At 42.9% G+C, this 23,060-nt stretch overlaps 1 protein-coding gene across 1 annotated transcript; it reads left to right on the top strand.

Annotated features, from left to right (window-relative positions):
- LOC109839041 (uncharacterized mitochondrial protein AtMg00860-like) lies at positions 615-2,643 on the top strand. The gene is made up of 2 exons (XM_020407471.1): positions 615-705; positions 2,282-2,643. Exons 1-2 carry the CDS (start codon positions 615-617, stop codon positions 2,641-2,643), a joined length of 453 nt encoding a protein of 150 aa, XP_020263060.1.

The raw sequence follows: 23,060 nt of genomic DNA, 5'->3' as shown, positions 1-23,060 counted from the left end.
AGGCTCAGCAGGAGGCACCCATTCGGGAGGAGACACCCATTAAGGAGGAGACGTCGAAGGAGACACAGATTGGTACATCCCTACCCCCACTAGTGGATGATGGAGCTGCTGAGCAGGAGGCTTGGTTACGCCTAGTAGAGAGGTACCAGAAGATTAAGGCACCTGAATTCCATGGATCGTCAGATTCCATTGAGGCACATAAGTGGAAAGAAGATGTGAGCAATATCCTGTACATGCTTAATGTGAATACTATACAGAAGCAGAGGCTAGCAGCTTACAGTCTCAAGGGCGATACAGAAGGATGGTATCGACTCCGATTCACATGAGAGCAGAGGATGATAGTTTCATGGGGGACCTTTTTTTATTTCTTCGACGAGCAGTATATCTCGGCCGCAGCTAAAGCTGGAAGGAGTTAGAGTTAACCCAGTTGGAGTAGAGGGATATGTTCGTGGCAGAGTTTGAGAGTAAATTCATGATGCTACTTAGATTCACGGGCATGTGGCACACAGAGGAGTGGTAGGCTCAGATGTTTATGATGGGGCTTCGCCCAGGTTTTTGTCGATATCTAGTTATCTCGGAGGTTTCATTTAGTATGAGAGGTGGCAGATGCTGCCATGGCCCAAGAGACAGAGACATCAATGTTCCTTAAGGGCAAAGAAGGTAAATTTAAATCAGGACAGCCCAAGGATAAAGGTAAAGGTAAAGGTAAGAGACCTTTTACAGTCTCAGGAAGACCCTAGCAGCAGGGCAAGGGTACACATCAGCAAGGTCCCAATAAGAAGGGACCTCAGAAGGATCAGAAGGCGCAACAATGTAGGTTTTAAGGGACTTGTTACAATTGCAACAAATTTGGACACCGAGCATCTGAGTGTCACAGCGCACCATCAGCAGGCCAGCAGGGCAAGAATAAGAACCAGCATCAGAAAAATCATGCTCATGGCTAAGGACAGGGCCAACAATTGAGGATTGAGGCACTGCCAGCAGTCCTGAGGATTGAGGGACAGGTGCGAGCTATTCAGGAAGTCCAGCAGGGACAGATAGTCCCATACGTTCTAGGCGATGCAGCGTAGCAGCCTTCGGCTATCGGCAGAGTCTATGCAATTGTTCCACGTGATCATGGCGTGAGTGGGGCCATGGTGGAAGGTTTGTTCTTTGTGAACTCCTTTCCAGCCTGTATTCTTTTTGATTCTGGCGCTTCACATTCTTTCATCTCCTATGATTTTATGAGTAGTCTTCAGCTTGTAGTACAGCCTTTAGATATCCTGTTATCTGTATCTACTCCTTTGGGAGAGGTTTCTCTTTTAGAGAGTGTTTGTAGGAGATGTGTCGTCAGCTTGGACGACTCTGAGTTCATGATCAATTTGATCGTGTTTCATATGTTTGAGTTTGATGTTATCCTTGGTATGGATTAGCTATTTTCCTACCATATGAGTATCGACTGTTTTGCAAAGACGGTCAGCTTGCGAGCTTATGATGGATCTGAGTTGGTGGTAGCGACCTCCAGAGGCAAATAGTTTGTAGAGTCATTTCTGACATACATTGAGGATGTCATGTTGCAGGATTAGGGCGTAGACTTGAGAGAGACACGAGTGGTTTCGCGAGTATTAGGATGTCTTCCAGGACATACCAAGTTTACCTCCAGTGAGAGAGGTCGAGTTTTGTATAGAGTTACAGCCTGACACCACACCGATTTTCTGAGCTCCTTACTGTATGGCGTCTACTGAGATGAGGGTGCTCCAGATCTAATTAGATGAGTTGTTGTCTTAGGGATTCATTCGCCAGAGTCATTCTCCATGGGGAGCACCGGTCTTTTTTGTGAAGAAGAAGGACGATAGTATGCAATTGTGCATCGATTATCGTGAGTTGAATAAGGTCACTATCTAGAATAGGTATTTACTATCGGGGATTGATGATGTGTTCGACTAGGGTTAGGGAACATAGGTTTCTATAGGTTTCTATAAGATAGATATTCATTTTGGTTATCATCAGTTACGGGTTCGGGAGATGGATATTCCCTAGACCGTCTTTCTGACTAGATATGGGTCTTTTGAGTTTCTTATCATACCATTTGGGCTGACTAATGTACCTGTGGTATTCATGAATTTGATGAATCGGTTTTTTTGTCCATACTTGGACCAGTTCGTTATAGTAGTCATCGATGATATTCTTATTTACTCGAGATCGGAGGCCGAGCACAAGCAGCATTTGCGGTTGGCATTACAGACTTTACAGGATCACTAGGTATATGCAAAATTTAACAAGTGTGAATTCTTGTTGTTAGAGGTTAGATTTTTGGGATATGTTATCAGCCGAGAGATTATTACAGTGGATCCAGCTAAAGTAGAGGTCGTTCTTGATTGGGAGCCGCTGAAGACCATTACAGAGATTCGTAGCTACTTAGGTCTGGCAGGCTATTACAGAAGGTTTATTCAAGATTTTTTGAAGATCGTGATGCTGCTTTCACACCTTACTAAGAAGGGCGTACCATTTGTTTGGGGCACGAAGTTCCAAGAAGCCTTTAAGACTTTAAAGGCTAAATTTACCACAACGCCAGTATTGATTATTCCCAACAGTGATAAGACTTTTGTTGTCTACACTAATGCATCATTATCAGATCTTGGAGGTGTTCTGATACAGGCCTAGAGAGTTGTGGCTTATATTTCGAGGTAGTTAAGGACTCATGTGCAGAACTATCCCACGCATGACTTGAAGCTAGCAGCAGTGGTCTTTGCATTAAAGACATGAAGGCGTTATTTGTATGGAGTACACTTTGAATTAATCACAGATCACCAGAGCTTAAAATATCTCTTTTCATAGAAAGAACTCAACTAGAGGCAGCGACGATGGGTCGAGTTTATAAAATATTATGAGTTTGCACTTCAATATCATCTAGGAAAAGTGAATGTTGTAGCAGATGCGTTGAGTAGGAAACGTCGTCGTGGACTTACAGCTTTGAGATGTTCATTATATCGATACCTTTATACCCTCAGCCACTATGATTTTAGGCCGAAGATTGGTGGGAGCCACGCATTCTTAGGAGCCTTATCTGTGCATCCATCTTAGAGCAATAGAGTGGTTGTAGCTCAGCTAGAGGATTATTGGATTCAAACCGAAAGGGGGAGATCTCCAAAGAACCCAAGGCTGATTGGACTATTAGAGTAGATGGAGGTCTTCAGATGAAGTGCCGGTTAGTCATGCTAAATAATCCACAGCTAAAGAGGAAACTTTTTGATAAGGCGCATCGTACCAGGTATACAGTGCATCCAGGCATGATGAAAATGTATAAGGATCTGAAGAGGCATTTTTGGTGGAGTGGCATACGTAGAGAGATTGCAGAGTATGTGGCCAAGTGTTTTACCTGCCAACAAGTTAAGGCAGAACATCAGAGACCTACAGGAACCCTACAGCCTTTACCTATTCTCGAGTGGAAGTGGGTTGATATTTTTATGGATTTGTCGTAAGGTTGCCTAAATGAAAGAAAGAAAATGATTCTATTTGGATGATAATAGACCGGTTATTGAAGTCAGCGCACTTCTTACCAGTGAAGACGACTTTAACAACAAAGACATATGCGAGGATTTTTATCCGAGAGATAGTTTGATTGCATGGAATCCTGGAGACGATTGAATCAGAGGCTCAGTCTTCACATCCCATTTCTGGAGGAGTTTCTAAAATGCATTCGATAGCCAGTTGTCATTCAGTAGTGTCTTCCACCCCTAGATAGATGATCAGACAGAAAGGGTGAATCATGTATTAGAGGATATGGTGCGAGCATGTGTGATAGATTTTCAGGGTAGCTGAGAGGACCATATCCCATTGATTAAATATGCATATAATAATAATGAAGCTACTATCGGGATGGAGTCGTATGAAATATTGTACGGGAGGCCTTACAGAACACATATATGTTGGGCAAAGCTAGAGGATAGCCTATTGCTTAGGTCGGAGATTGTGAGACAAACCGTAGAGAAGATGGCACTGATTAGAGAGAGTATTTTTGCCTCTCATAGTCGAAAAAAAATCTATACGGATCAGAGACGATGACCTTTAGAGTTTCAGGTTAAAGACCTTGTCATGTTGAAAGTATCGCTGATGAAGGACGTTCAGCGATTCAGCAGATGGGGGAAGTGTAGGCATCAAAAATCACCTATAGGTTCCCGCACACAGCTCAAAATGAAGAGAAGGTGATGAACACCATCACCTGAGTCAAACGAGATTATCCGGTGCTGTAAAAGAGCTAATGAGTGTACGAAGCAAGTCAATAAAGCGTACGAGTCAACAAAATGATGAAATACGCAAAACGACAGAACAAGACCAAAACAAAAAAGCCCCTGGCGACCGAGTCACATCAAAATGACTCACCAAGGTCAGGTAGCTCAGCCAAGGCCGAGCCACCATAGGGCGGCTCACACAGTTCTGAGCCACTGTAGGATGGCTCGTGCACAGATTGCCCAAAACGCGTTTTTTGACGGTTTGTCTCAGGATTTGTTTGTTTCAGAGTCTCCCAACTTCTTTGGTATCATATCTAAATGTGGTTAAGAAGTTGTTAACTAAGGTTAAGGTCAAATCATCTATTCCTATCTTAAAATGCTGCATCTGAAGCCTATAAATATAAGCATAGGGTCCTATACGTAGGGGATCTGAAATTTAGGCGAGGTGCTATAACTGTAAAGAGTGAATCACGAATTTTAGAGAGGCTAGTAGATCTTGGCAAAGTTCTTCAGCATAAAGAGGGAGAGTTTGAGAGATCTAAGACACATTCCCCTTTTTTCTGGATCAAACTTGGTTTTAATCTCGAGAAGAGTTGTAATCTCACTTGGTTGAGATTTTCACTTTTGTGATTATTTCCTTTGTGAAGCAGGAGCATTGAATTTTCATTCTATCAACCAGATCTGATCCGTAACGATCTACAGACTAATGCGTCCCCAGCACAGGCAAAGATCCCACATAGGCAGCGGGTGATAAACGTCCTCTGCGTGTGTTTGAAGAGAGTTGTAATTTTTCTTTTATTTGTGTAAGCGAGTAGTCTTATGAAAATACTAACTCTTATGAACTTGTTGTAAACAATTGAAGTTGTAATGAGTTCTATGAATAAATAAACTTTTAACAGAAACACGCTAGCGACAACAGTGGGAGCCAACAGTCTTGCTGTCTAGACTGTCATGTCGTAACCGAAGATCAAGATCTCGGTTGATTCTGCGGTCGAGTACAAGTTCGACGAAGCCAAGTTCAAGGAATATTTCTACTCATCTTCATCAAAATCCTCCTTTCCTTATAAATGTGGAAAAATATTGTGTTTGAAGGTGGCATACTCATTAATGATGCATTGATGAAGAGAGCTCGTCAAAGGCGACACCAATGCCAAGCTTGTTAAATTGCCAAGGCATTGGAGCAAGTCGGCGGGGTTCGATATAACACAAACTTGGAATCCAGGAGGCGTCAAGCAACCGAATTACTTCAACAGCGTGTGGCTAAAAAATCCTCCAAGCCATCGACGGAAGAATGGATCCTTGTCAAAAGGATTCGTTCAACCTGGAAGGAGCGTATCCAAAGGCACCATGCACGTGTCGCACATGCCCGAACCCTTTTGCAAAAGGCACAAGGCATGAAGAAGGAAGAGGTGACTAAAAAACCACCAAGACCACACCCTGTCAGTAGGCCAAAGTCCAAAACAGCATCAAAAACAACTCCGACAGTGGCCGAAAAGATCAGAAGTCCCGAGCCATTTTAGGGTGACTCACGCTAAGCCCGAGTCACCTCAAGGTGTTCCGCACCTAATTGGCCTCCCGCGGCCATTTCTGGGTCCCCGTCCGCTTCTGTTCTTGCTCAAGTTGATCCAGTACCTTTGGTGAAGTCCCACGACAGCGTCGATCTTTCCCGATTCAAGATGAAGATCACGGATCACCTTGGACTTTTGCATGGGGATCGATGCAAAATTTCATTCAGAGAACGCTTGGGCCCAGTGAACGAACCTCGAACAACTCACTAGACTGGGGATCATACACGCCTCCAAACAAGACTATTCTTGTAACCTCCCACTTGGGGGTGCATACAGAAGACCAGAAGCACGTTATGGATACACCCTCACGAGGGAGTGGTCCCAAACGCGTAACTCCTACGAGCGCCAATAAGGCATTACCATTCAGAAGAAAACATGTCTGTCGAACGACAACGTTATACCTGCAGACTCAAACCAACAACTGATAGGTTTCTCTAACTACAACGTCGATGAGTTGTACTATCGGGCTGTGGGTACGAATAAATTTTTTGAAAGAGGAGTACCGTAGAATTAGATTCTCATTGTCCTTGTGAGAGGTTAACCAGGGCAGTATTATCAGAGTGTAGCTGCCCCAAGACCACTCCACTGAGGGTTTCGGTATTCGAAAGAATCTCTACCCAAGTGTCCAAATCTAAATCAATATGATTCTACAAGAAGAAATATGCTATTCATGTTGACGAGCTTCCAAAATTTACCATCAATGTGGTCGATAAAGGAAAACCGGCAAGGCGTTACAGCCCTAACTCTTTCTCAGAGGCATCTCAGCGTATCGATTTGTTACGGTCAGGAACTAAACGACCTACACCAGATAGAGGACACTCCTCGGATGATGAAACGTCAGACACCAACTCGGCAATCACTTCTGACAAAACAGTGTCTAGCACAGGACAATCTCGTGAGGCGTTTATGATCAACACTGAACAAATGGACAAAATCCTCGAAGATGCTCTGGCCAAGAAAAAAGAGAATTTCAAATTCGAAATGGAAATGACTGTGCAATGGATAAGATAATTGCATGATCATCAGATTCAAGCCTTATCAAATCAGATTGGTGAATCTAGCCATCATAATGCTACTAATCAAGTAGATAGTGATTCAGAAGTGGAAGAGAATCTCAATGCTGATCCCCTCCTATTGACCGAAATGCTGGGGGTGGTCCTACCGAGGATGACAATGCTAAGGGTGGTCCAATTGTTCCTCCCCAAAATCACCCGAAGAAAAATGCAAGCGAGGACGAGAAAATAAAAGACCTGAAGAGCAAGATCAATGTACTGATGTCGGCTCATGAGGTAAAGAAGACTGGTATTTCATGCCTCTACCCACGGGAGTGGGAGTTAATCTAGTATCCGACGAAGTTCAATCTAATTAACTTCACACCATTCGACGAAAAGGGCTCACCCACTCAACACCTAATTTACTTCAAGTACCACCTGGGTGTGATCTCCAGTAACAAACTTTTGATGGTCCGGTTATTCGTTGGCACCCTTCATGGGGCCACCTTTGATTGGTACTACTATCTCAAGCTAGGAAATATCAACAGATGGAACAACATGGAAAGCTCGTTCCTTAACAACTTCTTCGATGATGACACTTAAATGTTGATTGGAGCCCTTTTGAACAAGAAGTAAAAGGACGAGGAGTCAATTGATAGCTTGGTTAAACATTTCCGCAATAAGACAATAAATTGTACGAATCCTTTCACAGAGGAATTCATCTTGCAGACATGCCACAATAATCTCTTCATTGATGTGTTGGAAGCCCGGGGGTCATGTCGTCCACAACATGGAATGAATTAAAACAGCGTCGGTAATGATTATTCCAAGCAGTGATAAAACATTTGTCGTCTATACGGATGCGTAGTTAGTGGGTCTACGAGGTGTTTTGATGCAGACCCATAGAGTATTGGCTTATATTTCATGAAAGTTGAGGCGCATCGTACCAGATACACATCTAGGCACAACAAAAATGTACAAGGATCTAAAGAGAAATTTTTGGAGGATCTTCTAGGATTCATTCGGTAGCTAGTTTTAGTATTCTAGTGTTCTCCAACCGTAGACAGATAGACAAACCGAAAAAGTGAACCGAGTATTAGAGGACATGTTGTGAGTATGTGTTATTGACTTTCAGGGTAGTCGGGAGGACAATATTCTTTTGATTTAGTTTGATTATAACAATAATTGTTAAGCGACTATTGGCATGACACCGTATGAGGCATGGTACGAGAGGCCTTATAGATTGCCTATTTGTTGGGCAGAACCGGAGAACAACTTATTGTTTGTATCAAATTGTGAGATAGACTACGAAGAAGGTAGTAGAAATTTGGGAGCGCAATCTTGCAGCGCATAGTAGATAGAAGAGTTACGCCGATTAGAGGCGACGACCGTTAGAGTTCCAGGTCAGGGACTATGTATTATTAAAAGTATTACCAACGAAGGGACTTTAGTGTTTTAGTAGACGGGAAAAGGCTTGCCCCGAGGTATATTGGTCCATTCAAGATTGTTGAACGTATTGGAGCCATTTCGTATCGGATAGATCTTCCAGCACCAATGTTGAGTAGACACGATGTTTTTTATATTTCGATATTTAAGAAACATTTGTGCGCTAAGAGCAGCAAAAGGTGATATATGCACTAAAGTTTGAGATTCATGATGATTTAACTACGATAGAATTCCTATTTGTATTCTTGCCAAGGAGGACAAGAAGCTTAGAAACAAAGTGATACCTTTGATTAAAGTTCAATGGAATCTGAAAGGAGCTGAGGAGGCTTCTTGGGAGCTGGAGGAGAGTATGTGTCACGACTACCCGCACCTGTTTGAGTAGGTAAATTGATTGAATTTTGTTTGGTGATCATGATTATCTATATGGTCATATTTATATTTAACGCTAGAATGTGGGTATTAACACTTAGCTCTTAATTATTCGGAACACATGATATATATATGGGGGTTCCTTATTTGGATTTTTCACCCGACATACTAGTTCCACTTAGTTAGCGGTTAAGTGGGAATATTTTTCATTCTAGATTGTTAAGTATAGATATTTTTATGTTTCATATCTAGAGATTAATTGTACGAGATATGTATTTAGGGGATTCCTTATCTGGATTATCTTCTCAATATTATTTTTTGGTATTATTAATCTCTAAGATACGATTACGGAATTTCGGGGATAAAATTCTTTTAATTAGGGAAAAATGTAAAACCCCGTGAATTTAAATATATGTTGATAAATAATAATAAATGTGTTATATAGTGATAAATAATATTTATTAAAGTTTGAGTATGCTAGAAATTGATTTGAGATCAATTCAATGCATATATGTGAGTATAGGAGTGAAATCATGCACTATATTCACGAGCCTGAAATATAGAAAAACGACCAGTTAAGAATATACATATTTTACACAATGATGCAGTTGAAATCTAAAAAAACTTAAAAGACCAAAGTTGTATGTCTCTTTAATAGATTTTCAAAAAATCTTAAATCACCTTATTCTAATGTCGGATGAGAACGTTACAACCAAAATACTAAAGGTGGTTTTCCTAGTCAGACTAGGTTTCCTAGTTCGGGTCAAACGGGTTTGTTTCGGGTTTGGCTGTATAAATACCTATGTTTTTATGAAAATTTCTCTCTTTTATCATATCTATGAACCCTAGTAGCCACCCTCTCTCCTCAAAAACCCTAGATCTTTTTCTTATGAATTTTAAGAGCTTTGTGAAGCAAAATACCGACACGAAGGCGATATCATCAACGTGTGGCAAGGGAGAACGGGTTGTTTGGACTCGTGGATTTCTTGCTATTTATTTAAGAGGCTTGCACATGATATTAAGGCAATATCATCTTCACCCAAACCTACACTCTTAGTTAATAAATGATTTAAGATGTTTAAATCAACGTTTTACATGTTTAAGCTCAAGCTGACGTGAAAAAGATGAGATTTTTGATGTTAAATCTTAAACCAATATTAGATCTATTTTGTTTTCTTGTTGTTTATGTTAGTAACATGATCATGATCACTAAGGTTGAAATTATTTTAGTTTTTATATTGTTAATCATGCTCTAATCATGTTTCTCTAATAATGTTTAAACCATAGATTTACAAACTAGTTGAGTTTTCATGTAAGTTAATTATACTTAAACCCTAGGTTTGTGAAACCTTAGTAAGATGGACATGTTTAAATAAATTTTCCTTCTGCTCATTTTTATATTTTATCATGTTTTAATATTTCATGTTGTTTAACTGAGATTTTATAAGTTTAATTGTCATAGTAATGTTTCATGCATGTTTAAGGGTTTAAGCATGTTTGTTTTTGCAATTAATCATGTTATTGGTGGTTGATAATTCCCAGAGATGATGATTTAAAGTTTATAATGTTTTATGTATATTTTAGTATGATTTAAACAGGTTTAAATTACAAAAACATGACACGAACACAATAGTGCAGAAACCTGCACATTCTGTAGTTATCTGGTTAGGTCGACCGCGCCTTAGCGACGATCGACCGCATGCCAGGCAGAAGCCTGGACAACCCCTGAAACCTGTCGCGGCACTGAAACCTGTCGTGGTCGACTGACGCAAAGGTACGGTCGACCGACACAAAGGTACGGTCGACCGTCCACCTCTTTGATGGTCTGTGCTTGTTTTGTTCGACACTGTTTTAATTTCGAGAGAGTTTCTCAATCTTGTACTGTTGCATTTTAATGTTTAAAATTTGTTTAAAACCTGGAATGTTGAAGAATGCCAGATTTTGATACGCACACCGAGATATGTATACATACACTTAGTTTATGTTGTTTTGACTTACACGGTTGAGACTTTTGACATATGTTGAGTTGATGAAAGTGTAATAACATATAATAAAGTATTCGTTATCAGTTATGGATGCTCATTGTGGTTGTTTATCCCGTAATGAGATCTCGGCTATACCATACTAGGAATATTTGGTTGTTTTTCCTGTAATAAGACCTCGGCTGTACCAATACTCGAAGATGATCGAGGTTTTTCCGAATTGGGCTTATATGCCTATAATCCGCTGTACGATCATCTGGAAGCATATGCGGAAATACAAAGATAAAACCTATTGCTGCAGAACGATTGAGTAAGGATCTTACAAAAGTATCGCTATTGCACATGGTATATATATATATATATATATATTACAGTTGTAGTTTACCCCCATGTTAGATTACCCAAGAGTAGGGTACTTTCTTTGATATGTGGCATACATGATATGATCTATGGTATTTTTTTGAGTTGGGAGATATTATTTTATTATTGTGTCAACTACTCGAGGGTAGTTCGAGATGTGACATTAGTTTTATATAGTTGAGGTTTGGAGTATTTTCTTTTGAGTAATGTTTTCATTCATAGAGTTAGAATTGATATTTAGGGATTCACAATTTAAGATATGGTATATACATGAGGGTTTTCTTATTTGGATTATTTCGCTCGACGTACCAGTCTCGTGTTCTGGGTTTCTAATTGTTGATTTCCTTTAGATGTTTTATTCTTAGTTCGATATTAATATTATTAATCTACGATTTGAGACATATGGTATATACATGAGAGTTTCCTTATTTGGATTATTCCGTTCGACGTACTGCGTCTCGTGTTGTAGATTTCTAAATATTAATTCCACCTAGATACAGAGTAAATGATCTAGGTAGACTATGCTTAATAGGTAGAGCCTCTACTTAATCTAGTAGCTCTTCCCCTGTGGACGAATGGAGGTGATCTTGCTGTAGCACTCTGACGTTCTTGTTATTATTGAAAGTACCCTAGAGGGGTGTGAATAGGGTTATTTCTTATCTTATTAGATATTAATGCCGATTAAAATTAATTAACAAATATACCCTACCAAAGATGATATTCAATAAGATATATACAAGGATATATATGTGTAGGCGTATAAAACTGCTTATAGGTCCCTTAACACAGCTCGGCACGGTGATTCAACAAACCATCGGGCGATATATCCAAGCATGATCGTTAGACCACAACATCGAAGCTAAGTGAGATGCGACGAAGCAGATTAACGAGGTGACGAGGTTAACGAACCGCACGCGAACAACGGAATAAATCCACTCGCGTGCGGAATCAAGCTAATGGTTCGGTGAGTCAATGAGTCATCCAACTGTAGAACGGATTCGAACTCGAACGCCGAAGCGGATTTACTGCCAAATCAGGATCCGGACTGCCAAATCAAAGTTCAGATCAACAACAAAGCTCGGATAAACCGATAAACCGCGAAACCGGACAACGGACACAATGGCGAACACCCGGCCAAAACCGAGTCACTCAGGTGGCTCGGTGGCCGAGCCACCCTCTGATCTGGGCTCCGGTGGCTGAGCCACCCCATGGTGGCTCGGCCATGGCCGAGCCACACTCTGATCTGGGCTCAGATCTGAGCCCAGATCCGCTTTGATTGCCTATAAATAGAGGGCTTGAGGCTCATTGTAAAAGGTTGGACTTTTTGAGGCGAAACTCTGCTGGATTGAGAGCTCAACTTCGGAATCTCGAAGCTTTGAAGACTTGACTTTTCAAATCTGGTTCTTGGTGATCATCCACGTCAGATAAGGCAGGAGTTCGAGGGAGATCAGATCTGAGATCCACACGGTTATCCTTCGGATCAAAACTTGGTTTTTGATCCCGAGAAGAGTATCGATTTCGCTTGGTCGATTTCGATTACTAGAGGCTATTATTTCCTTGGTGAAATAGTACCCCCGGCTGTTATTTCCTTCGTGAAATAACACCCGTCATACTGTGTAGATCCTACCGGATCAAGATCGCGCGGTGGTCCACGGATTAACCCCGGCGCAGGCAAAGAACCCACACAAGCAAGAGACCGCAAAACAGGATCTTGCGATTTGTTCGAGAAAAGGAGAGTTGTAATTTTTCTTTTTTTCTTTGATTTTGTTGTAACCGGATCTTATAAAAAGACCGGATCTTTTGTAATCGAAAAACTATTACTTGAGAAAGCANTCGAGTATGAAGTCGACCAGCAAAAGTTTGAGGAGTATCTGTCATCCTCGTCCGGATCCACCTCCCCCCGCAAGTCCAAGAAGTTCTCCTCCAGGAGAAAAGTTCGTTGGTACGAAGAAGTACAGAATGCCAACGAAGCTCTCACCCCAACTGATGCCAAAGTCGCATCGGGTGAAGCTCCACCGACCTCCAACCAGGTCAAATCTGTTCCTGCTAATTCCTCCGCTATTGAGGGCGTTGTGACTCTCGCAAAGAGAGCCCGCCAGAGGCGACGTCAACGCCTGGCACGACAACTCGCAAAGGCGATGTAGTCCACTGACGGAATTCGCTATCACGCGGATCTGAAGAGCAGGAGAGGCAAGCAGCCTCAACAACCAATCTCTAAGCCGCCAATGAATGATTGGATCCGTGTCAAACGGAATCGTTCAACACTGGATGAGCGCATTTGCAAGCGCCGCGCACTGTCTGCGCAAGCACGGGCTCAAGTCCAGGAAGCCCGCAGAAGACTGCAGAAGGAAGTGGCCAAAAAGCCGCCACCAACCCGTCAAGTCTGGAGGCCGAAGTCTGAAGCGGCAATTTAGGCTAAAGAGCAACCTTTGCAGCCTTCAGCAAAAGTTCAACCTCCGGCAAACCACTCTAAATCGCCGATAATTCCTATGGCAACTCCGGGAGATCACGTAGAATCATCCCGAAGAAAGAAGTCAGTTTTGGAGCGCCTCGGTCCACTTCCCAATGGACGATGCAAAGCTCCAGTTCAAGAACGTTTGGGCCCGATAAAGAAGCCCTGAACGACTCAACATGCTGGGGGTCGCCGCCACCCTCAACATGACAAAGAGATCAGGGCAGCTAGGCGCACCAATTTGCGCATTGAAGTCCAGGAGCCCGCTGAGAACTCACGCCCACAAAGGCATGTTTTGAGACGCGTGACTTTTGAAAGCCCAAAGAAGGCAGTTTGCCCTCAGAAGGAAACATTGTCATCTGATGACGATAGCGTTATACCTGAGAAGTCGTGCCAACACACGATAGGTTACTCCGACCTTCAAGCAGACGAGTTGTACTATCGTGTTGGGGGTACGAGTAATACCAGGAAAAGGAGTCCTCGAGAACTAGAAACTCAATGCCCCTGTTCCAAACTCATTCGGGCAGTATTGTCGGAGTGCAACTGCACCAATACAGTCCCCGAGAGAATTTCGGTTTTCGAAAGACTCAGTACCGAAACGCCAAAACCAAGGCTTAGGCGTTTCCAACGAAGAAGAACGATGGTTGAAGACGGAGAATTTCCGAGGGTCACCACTAATATGACCAGCAAAGGGACATCGACACGGGATAATCTCGAGTCGATTCTGAAAGCACCCCGACATATAACCCGTCTATAGTCTGGAACCATCAAACGAGCAACTTATGGTAGGATTCGGACAAGATTACCTTCAGAAGATGAAGAATCGGATGCCGGCCCCGCGGTCGCATCAGATAATACGGTATCCAGCGAGGGACAACCCCGCGAGGCACTTATGATAAGTGCAGAACAGGTGGCCAAGATGCTTGAGGAAGCCATGACTAAACAACAAGAGAGCTTCAAGTTCGAAATGCAGATGGCCATGCAGAATATGAGAGAAATGCATGACCAACAAATCCAAACACTGACAAACCAGCAAGGCAAACCAAGTCGTCGTACGGGCATTCCTTGTCCATACCCAAGAGAATGGGAATCAATCCCGTATCCGGCGAAGTTCAATCTAATTAACTTCACGCCGTTTAATGGGATGGGTTCACCCACTCAGCATTTGATTTACTTCAAATCACAACTGGGGGTTATATCTGGTAATGAGCCTCTGATGGTACGGTCCTTTGTTGGCACTCTTCGTGGAGCCGCCTTCGATTGGTATCATCGCCTCAAGCCAGGAAGTGTGAATAGCTGGGACGACATGGAAACTATATTCCTCACCAATTTCTTCGACGACGACACCTAGATATCCATCGGGTCGTTGCTTGATGAGAAACAAAAAGACGGGGAATTGGTTGATACCTTCGTTAAAAGGTTCCGGAACAAGGCGATGAACTGTTGGGACCCGATCACTGAGGAGTTCATTCTCCAGACTTGCCACAACAACCTCGCATTGGACGTTTTGTCAGTAATGGGGACAGCACCGTCCAGAACATGGAAGGATTTGAAGGTCCGAGGAGAGCAAGCCGAGCGATTCCTTAGAAGGAAGAAGGCGGAAAGAGGTCCACAGGCGACGAATGCTCGGCAACAGAATTTTGTCCCACGAGGGAAAGGTAAGGCACATGCTAATGCAGTTGATGCTAATCAAACTTTCCAATTGCAACCTCAGCAACAACAGCAGCAACAAGCGCCACAACAATCTCGGTCGGCCTCAGAAGCAGAAATCTTCGGAGCCGAGATTTCCTAAAGTGTACTCCTTCAAAGATGACGAAGTTCCCGACATCTTTAAGTACCTGTTGGAAAATAATAAAATCCAGCTACAGTCGATCGTGGATCAAGAAGGGGCTAGCAAAGTGACGGATCCGAAGTATTGCGCATACCATAGAGCGGTCCATCACCCTACAAAGTCATGCTACCATCTTAAGGACAAAATCCAGGCATTAATTGATGTAGGCGTCATAACCCCGAAGCCGCCCAAGAATGTCGGAGCAAATGCAGTATCAATCAACTTTGGATCAGTGCCCACAGCATGGTTTGAACCAAAACGCATCACCAAAGTTGGAATGAAGATAGTGAATGACGACCCACATGGACAGCGCCAAAAAGGACTTGCAAACGGTGAAATCCTCTGGGTCCATCCTGATCTTATTGAAGACGATCAGTGGACGACTTCCTCGACCAAGAGGGGTAAAGGCAAGTCTTGCAATGCTACCTCCGCGATCTTCGAAGAGGATGGTAATGAAGCTCCTACCTTCCCGCTCTCCGAAGAAGAACAAGAGGTCTTTGCCACTAGAAGCGGAAATGAGTATCACTTCAACTATCCATCACCTAGTGATCAGTTAGCTGAGCAGGGGGTGACTAAACGGGGACCAGCCAAAACTCTTACGGAGCTGGGTGTGATCACGACTCCTAGATCGGTTGAAGAAGCTTGACAACAGCTGGTTAGTAAACAAAAAGAAAAGAGGCCCCAGGAGGTTCAGAATTCGAAGCAGTCTCGTTTCAATCGTCCGATTAGAAAAGATAAACCGAAAAGCTCGAACACTCTGCACGTCTTCGATATTATGGCTCAACTAGCTAACATCCCAGCACGGATAACATTGTATGAGTTGTTGTGGTTGTCTAAAGAAACCAGGGAAGCCTTGCAAGAAGCCTTGGCCAATTCAGAAGTGTTCCTTACTCAGATCAAGCCGGCACTTGAAGAGTCAGAACCGCTGAGTCAACAATGCAATATAGCGGCTAAAAACCTTCCCTGCATTACCTTCACCAAAGAGGATATGCAGACGAAGAATTCGAACCATGATCGATCCCTATATTTCATTGGGTACATTGGCTCCAACAAAGTCAACCGAATCCAAGTCGATCCGGGTTCTGCTGTGAGTATTATGCCGCTTCACTTGATGCATAGCCTCAGCATTCCAGTTAGCAAGTTGGCGTCCACAGGCACTGTTATCTACGGGTTCAATAAAGACCCTTGGGTAAGATCCGGATAAAATGTCAAATAGGTGATTTGAAGACGGAAGTCACATGTTATATGATCGATGCCGAGACTTCATATAACTTACTATTGGGTCGACCTTGGATCCATAGTAACGTTATAATCCCCTCCACTCTCCATTAGTGTTTGAAATACGTCGACACTGATAATAAGGTTAGGACGGTGGTCGCGGATAAGCAACCATTCAAAGGGTATGATAATTATTTCACTAATTCTCTCCTTTATGGTAACGAATCCGATACTGAATCATCGGCCCATGGCACGGACAGCGGAGAAGAAGCTGATACCGAAGCCGGATTTGATTACAACGGAGGTTATGTTTTAAACGACATTGTACCCTTTGTAATCAACCTTGACGATAAACAATCGTCAGAGGGCAGTTGTAACTGGCAACTTGATAATAATGAAATAAATAACGATTTAGAGTACTCCCTGTCTCTTGATGATGTGATAAAAGAATTGTATGATAATCCCGATTTATATATGCCGCTCCGATCTCCCGAACAAAGTAAGAGGTGCTAAAGAAGTGATTTACGGTAAAGGAAAAAGCTTCCCATTGCCGCATCATTTCTTAAGCGAAGATGAAGATGATGACAAACCTGGTCGGCATTTATCTAAGTATAGCCCGGAAGCGCGCAAGCTCATGGAAAAACAGGGATATGATTTCACTCTCAGAGAAGGTCTATACTTCGATCGAGGTCCTCGTATTCCAGCCAAAGCAGCGTATGTACCAAAAGGGAAACCTGATGATTATTATAAGTTCAGACGAGGGTTAGGGTATGAATCTTCTTCAGAAGACGAATGTTGCTGGTTAATCAATAACCAATCATCTGAGCAATACAAAGATGGGTACCCGTCAGATTCCTCGGAATGGGATTCCGATACAAGTCTGGGGGAAGCATTCAAAGCCCTAATGGCGAACATGGCTACAGCTGATCCGTCCACAATGGAGAACGATGATCAAATGCCAACATGGAAAGACCCATGGGTTCATCACCTGAACATGCAGTATGGTGATAGGTTCGAACAGAGAGAACCCCCCACTGAAGATAAAATAGTCCAAGTTAACATAGGCGATGAGGCCAACCCAAAGCCGATATTCATCAGCGATAGTCTTCCCCGCAATGCACCGCCTCGATATCAAGCCGGATGCCAAACCTGTCAAGCAACAGCAAAGACGGTTTCGTCCGCAGATTATGGAAGCCATTGAGGCAGAGGTTAAGAAGTTGATCGAATCAGGATTTATCCGAGAGGAACAACATCCAGACTGGTTAGCCAACATCGTTCCCGTCATGAAGAAGAATGGCAAAATCAGGATTTGCATCGACTTCAGGAACCTGAATGAAGCATGTCCGAAAGACGATTTCCCTCTCCCGATCACGGATGTCATTATCGACAATACATGTGGATTTGAGAGGATGTCCTTCATGGATGGATTTTCGGGATATAACCAGATCAAGATGCATCCAGAGGATGAGAAGCATACGGCGTTTAGAACACCCCTCGGCGTTTTCTGCTATACGGTGATGCCTTTCGGCCTGAAGAATGCCGGTGCCACATACCAGCGAGCGATGACTAAGATTTTCCAAGAACATCTCAGGAAAACAGTCGAATGTTACGTTGATGATTTGGTTGTGAAAAGCCGCAACAAGGAAGATCACATCAAGGATTTGAAGACAATGTTCGATCTCATGAGGAGTCATCAGTTGAAGATGAACCCCACTAAATCATTTCTTGGAATGTCCAGCGGAAAATTTCTTGGGTTCGTCGTCACCACTAAGGGTATACATATCGATCCTGATAAGGTGAAGGCGATACATGAACTACAACCTCCTAGAAATCTAAGAGAGCTCAGAGGATTGCAAGGGCGTTTAGCTTACATCCGGCGTTTCATCTCAAATCTTTCTGGGAAGTGCCAACCGTTCTCTAAGCTAAACAAGAAAGGGGTGTCATTCATTTGGGACGATGCCTGCCAAAAAGCATTCGAAGATATCAAAACATATCTGACGAATCCTCCTGTTCTCGTTGCACCAAAATCAGGTAGACCGTTCTTGATTTATCTCAAGGCGATGAACCACTCGATAAGTGCTTTACTAGCACAAGACGATGATAATGGTCACGAACAGGCAGTCTATTACCTAAGTCGGACCTTGGTAGGCGCCGAGTCTCGATATCCGCTGATTGAGAAAGAATGCCTCGCATTGGTATTCGCAGTGCAAAAGATGCGGCATTACCTGGTTGGACAGACGATTTATGTCATTTCTAACGTTAATCTAGTACGGGTATTTATGACGCAACCGGCCTCTATGAATTGGTGGTTAGCGAAGTGGGCCCTTCTTTTGTCCCAATATGATTTACACTTCAAGCAGCAGAAGTCAATCAAAGGACAAGCGATTTGTGATCTTTTGACGGCAAACCCGACAACGGATACGGCAGAAGTATATGATGACTTGCCGGACGAAACCCACGAGGTTAACACTACATCGCACCAACAAGTATGGCAATTATACTTTGATGGTGCTTCGAGGGCAGTTAATAGGGCAATAACCCCTGGATGTTCTACAGTCTCCTCCGGAGTTGGAGTTGTCTTAATTTCCCCGGGGAAGCATGTGATGCCTCGGGCTTATTCACTAACTAGTCCATGTTCCAATAACGTAGCCGAGTACAACGCACTTCTTATTGGACTCAGTTTCGCCAAAGAGCTGGGGGTCGAATATCTCGAAGCTTTTGGGGATTCTCAATTGATAGTCAACCAAGTCCGTGGAGAGTATGAAGTCAGGAACCAAGACCTGATCCCGTACCACCAGGAGGCCATCAAAATGGCAGAATCTTTTGAAGAATTCTTCATTGAATATATTCCCTCGTCTCCAGAACGCTTATGCGGATGCACTGGCAGCACTAGCGGTATCACTTGCACAGCCTCCCGAAACTAAACTATTAGTCACAGTAAGGACGCATCAACTCTGCATACCCATATACGATATGGATATTGAAGAGGAAGATGATGAAAACGTAAACGCCAAGGAGGTGAATTCAATTCAAATTGGGTCTGAGTCCCGAGATTGGCGTTTTCCTATCATTGACTACGTCCAATTTGGTATTTTACTAGAGGATGTAAAAGAAAGTGAATCAATCCGTCGAAGAGCACCAAGATTCTTCTATAATACCGAGACCCATACATTATACCGTCGAGGGTACGATGGTTTGTTACTCCGATGCCTTTCGAACAAAGAAGCAGAAGAAGTTCTCAAGGAAGCACACGAAGGAGAATGTGGTGCGCATCAGCTCGGTCCCAAACTGTATGATCGCATCAGGAGAATGGGATATTTTTGGCCAACAATGGTTCGTGACGCAATCTAATACGCCCGAGAGTGTCATGGTTGTCAAGTACATGCAAATTATATGCACCAACCACCAGAGCGTTTACACACGTCAACCACGTCTTGGCTGATCGAGACATGGGGTATGGACATTGTCGGTCCTATTTTCCCCCCTTCAGTCAAAGGTGATCGATTCATTCTCGCAATCACGGATTACTTTTCAAAGTGGGCTGAAGCAATTCCGCTTAGAGAAGTGAAGACGAACAACGTCATTAATTTCATCAAGCATCATGTCATCTACCGACACGGCGTGCCAAGACGGATCATTCATGACAACGGTCCACAGTTCATAAGCAACGCCTTCGTCAGGTTTTGTGACAAGTTCAAAATTCAAGATGTTTCGTCAACAGCTTATTATCCCGCTGCGAATGGATTAGCTGAGGCGTTTAACAAAACGATCATTAAGATCCTGTCAAAGCTCGTGAAGACTAATAAACGAGACTGGGACAATAAACTCGGTGAAACACTCTGGGCTTATCGCACCACCATACGCACACCTACAAGAGCTACCCCATATTCGTTGGTATACGGATGTGAAGCTGTGCTACCGTTAGAAATCCAAATCCCATCCCTTCGGATCGCCCTCGCAACCGAGATGACGACAGAAGAACAACATCAAAAACGTCTCGAAGAACTCGAAAGGTTAGATGAAAAGCACTTGGAAGCTCAACAACACATTGAGTTTTATCAAGCAAGAATATCTAGGGCTTTTAACAATAGAGTCCGACAGAGAAGCTTCAAGAAAGGAGATCTCGTCCTCGCTGCTCGCCGATCGATAATCCTCAACTCCAAGAAGAAAGGTAAATTTGAACCCAAATGGAAAGGACCGTTTGTGATAGACACAGTCTACTCAAACGGCGCATATCACTTGATTACTCAAGAGGGCACCAGGCAATTAATGCCAATAAATGGGAAGTTCCTAAAAAAATACTATCCCTAGTACATTCAGGATAACCCGTTTAGCGGGAAGTTCCTTGAAGAATATTACACTTAATATTCTAGAGAATAACCCAAAATCATTTTCACCACCAAAATCCCTCACTGATCAATTTTAATTAACAGTGAGTCCACTAAAAGTGTCTTTCTGACCCAAACCACCAGCAAATTCCCCTCTTGAATCTTTTCATGAACAAGAGGTCCGCTTTTAGTTCAGAGTCCCCTTTCGATAAACGAAAGAACTCCCTTCTTTTTCTCTTTGGTTAAGCATTCCCATGGTTATAGCCTAAGTTGAAATTCCACTTCGATAAACGAGGAACTCATCTTCAGATTAGATAACCAATCCTATAAAAGGTAAGTTTATCTAGATCTTCCAGATTCTTGGAGTGGAGATCCCACTTCTAGTTTCTTTTGAGCTGGAAATAGAATACAAAATTCTTCCTTTCCAGAATCAAGGAATAGAATATAAAATTCTTCCTTCCCTGTATTCGGGTTCGTCTTCACCCTAAAAGAAGACCGGGAAATAGAATATAAAATTCTTCCTTTCCCACACTAATCTTTTCCAAGAATTTATCAATCTAGGATTCATCCTAGGAAGTTTATCCCGAATCCTAAGCAGGGATAAGTCTGCGCCTAACACGCACTGCCGGTTTAGTCTTTCTCCGTAGAAAAAGACACCAGAGTTCGATTCTGGGGTATTCTATCGTGAAACCTAAGCAAGGATAAGGCTGCGCTTAACCCGCGCTGCCGGTTAGTTCTTAACCGTTAAAAAGAACACCCGTCCACATATTCAACATTGTGGCAGGTTGTTATTAATAACACCAAAATCCATGCCTTACACGCATGGGGAATTTCATCCTGAATCCTAAGAAAGGATATGCCGACGCCTAACACACGTCGCCAGTTTAGTCTTTTTCCGTAGAAAAAGACACCAGAGTTCGATTCTGGGGTATTTTATCCCAAAATCTAAGTAGGGATAAGTCAGCGTCTAATACACGTTGCTGGGTAGCCTATTCCCGTAACAATGGCGAAACCTATGTATTCGACATCATAGCACAAAGTCTCAGAGAATTCACTCTCTTAGCACAACGTTACATGAGGAACGGATTTAGACAATCAGCATGCTATCCCGACTCAAACGGTAGTCGGTAAAGGCTTATCAAACCCGTTGAACACGTGTCGCCGGGTAGCCTATTCTCGTAACAAATGGTAAAGCCTATGTATTCAACATCATAGCACAAAGTCTCAGAGAATTCACTCTCTTAGCACAACGTTACATGTGGAACGGATTTAGACAATCCGCATGCTAGCCCGACTCAAACGGTAGTCGGTAAAAGCTAATCAAACCCTTTGAAGGCTGAGGGTTTGCCAAAAATCCTATGAGTATTATGGTCAATCATTCCAAACAGAGTGAGGAATCATAATAAAGATAAAGATGAAACCAGTTCTACTAAGAGAATCAAAAGTCAAAGTATTCAGCAAATGAAATCATACATCAAGCCCATGGCTAAAAATCTGCTGACTAAACTTAGACAGCTTCTCATCATAAGCTTGCCTAAGCTCATCCTGCAACTCAGCTCTGATGGACTCTTCAGTGGAGGCTAAAGTCTTCACAGCAATCTCCTCCGTCTCAACCAGCTTCTGCTTCAGGGATTTCAGCTCATCAGATAAGGCAGTGTGGGCTTGCTAATCCTATATCTTCGTTATCTGAAGAATACTCAAAGTCTCCTCTTCTTCACGGAGTTCTCTTCTGAGCTGGTCTATCTTGGTCTCACAAGAGGTAATAGAAAAATCAAGCTTGTCGAGTGAAGATGATCTAATAGCAAGGTTGGCCTCAACTCGGTCTACCCGATCCCGCTGCACCTGAATCTCGAGCTCAGCAAAAATCCGAGTATTGCGCCATGTCTGTAAGCGAGCATCCAAATTAGCAGCAATGACTAAATAGGCACCTGCATCCCGGAGCTCACGAAACATCTGAAGCTCGTGCTCTAGACAATCAAGGTCATCAACTATAGCCTTCGCCAGATCCGGGTATCCTGCATCCCTTATTGAATTTATTCTAGAATCAAGGAAAGGCTTAAACTGGTGAATGAAAAGTCCGCCGTGGAAGAGTTTGGCAATCATAGCATTCACGAAGGAGAAGAAGGAGCGGACTTCTATACAGATGACGATCTTCTCAGGGTCGTTGTCTGATAGCAACTCCTTCACAAGGACATGAAGCCGAGAAGAAAGCCTTACACAAAAAGGAGAAATCCGTCAAAAACTTTGATGAGAAAATAAATAACATTTCTCAGTTGCTTAATTTATACCTTCTTCCCCTTGAG

Source organism: Asparagus officinalis, chromosome 4, assembly GCF_001876935.1.
Source record: "Asparagus officinalis chromosome 4, Aspof.V1, whole genome shotgun sequence".
Lineage (NCBI taxonomy): Eukaryota > Viridiplantae > Streptophyta > Magnoliopsida > Asparagales > Asparagaceae > Asparagus > Asparagus officinalis.
The sequence above is the reverse complement of the archived record's forward strand: the minus strand, read 5'-3'. Positions and strand labels throughout refer to the sequence as shown.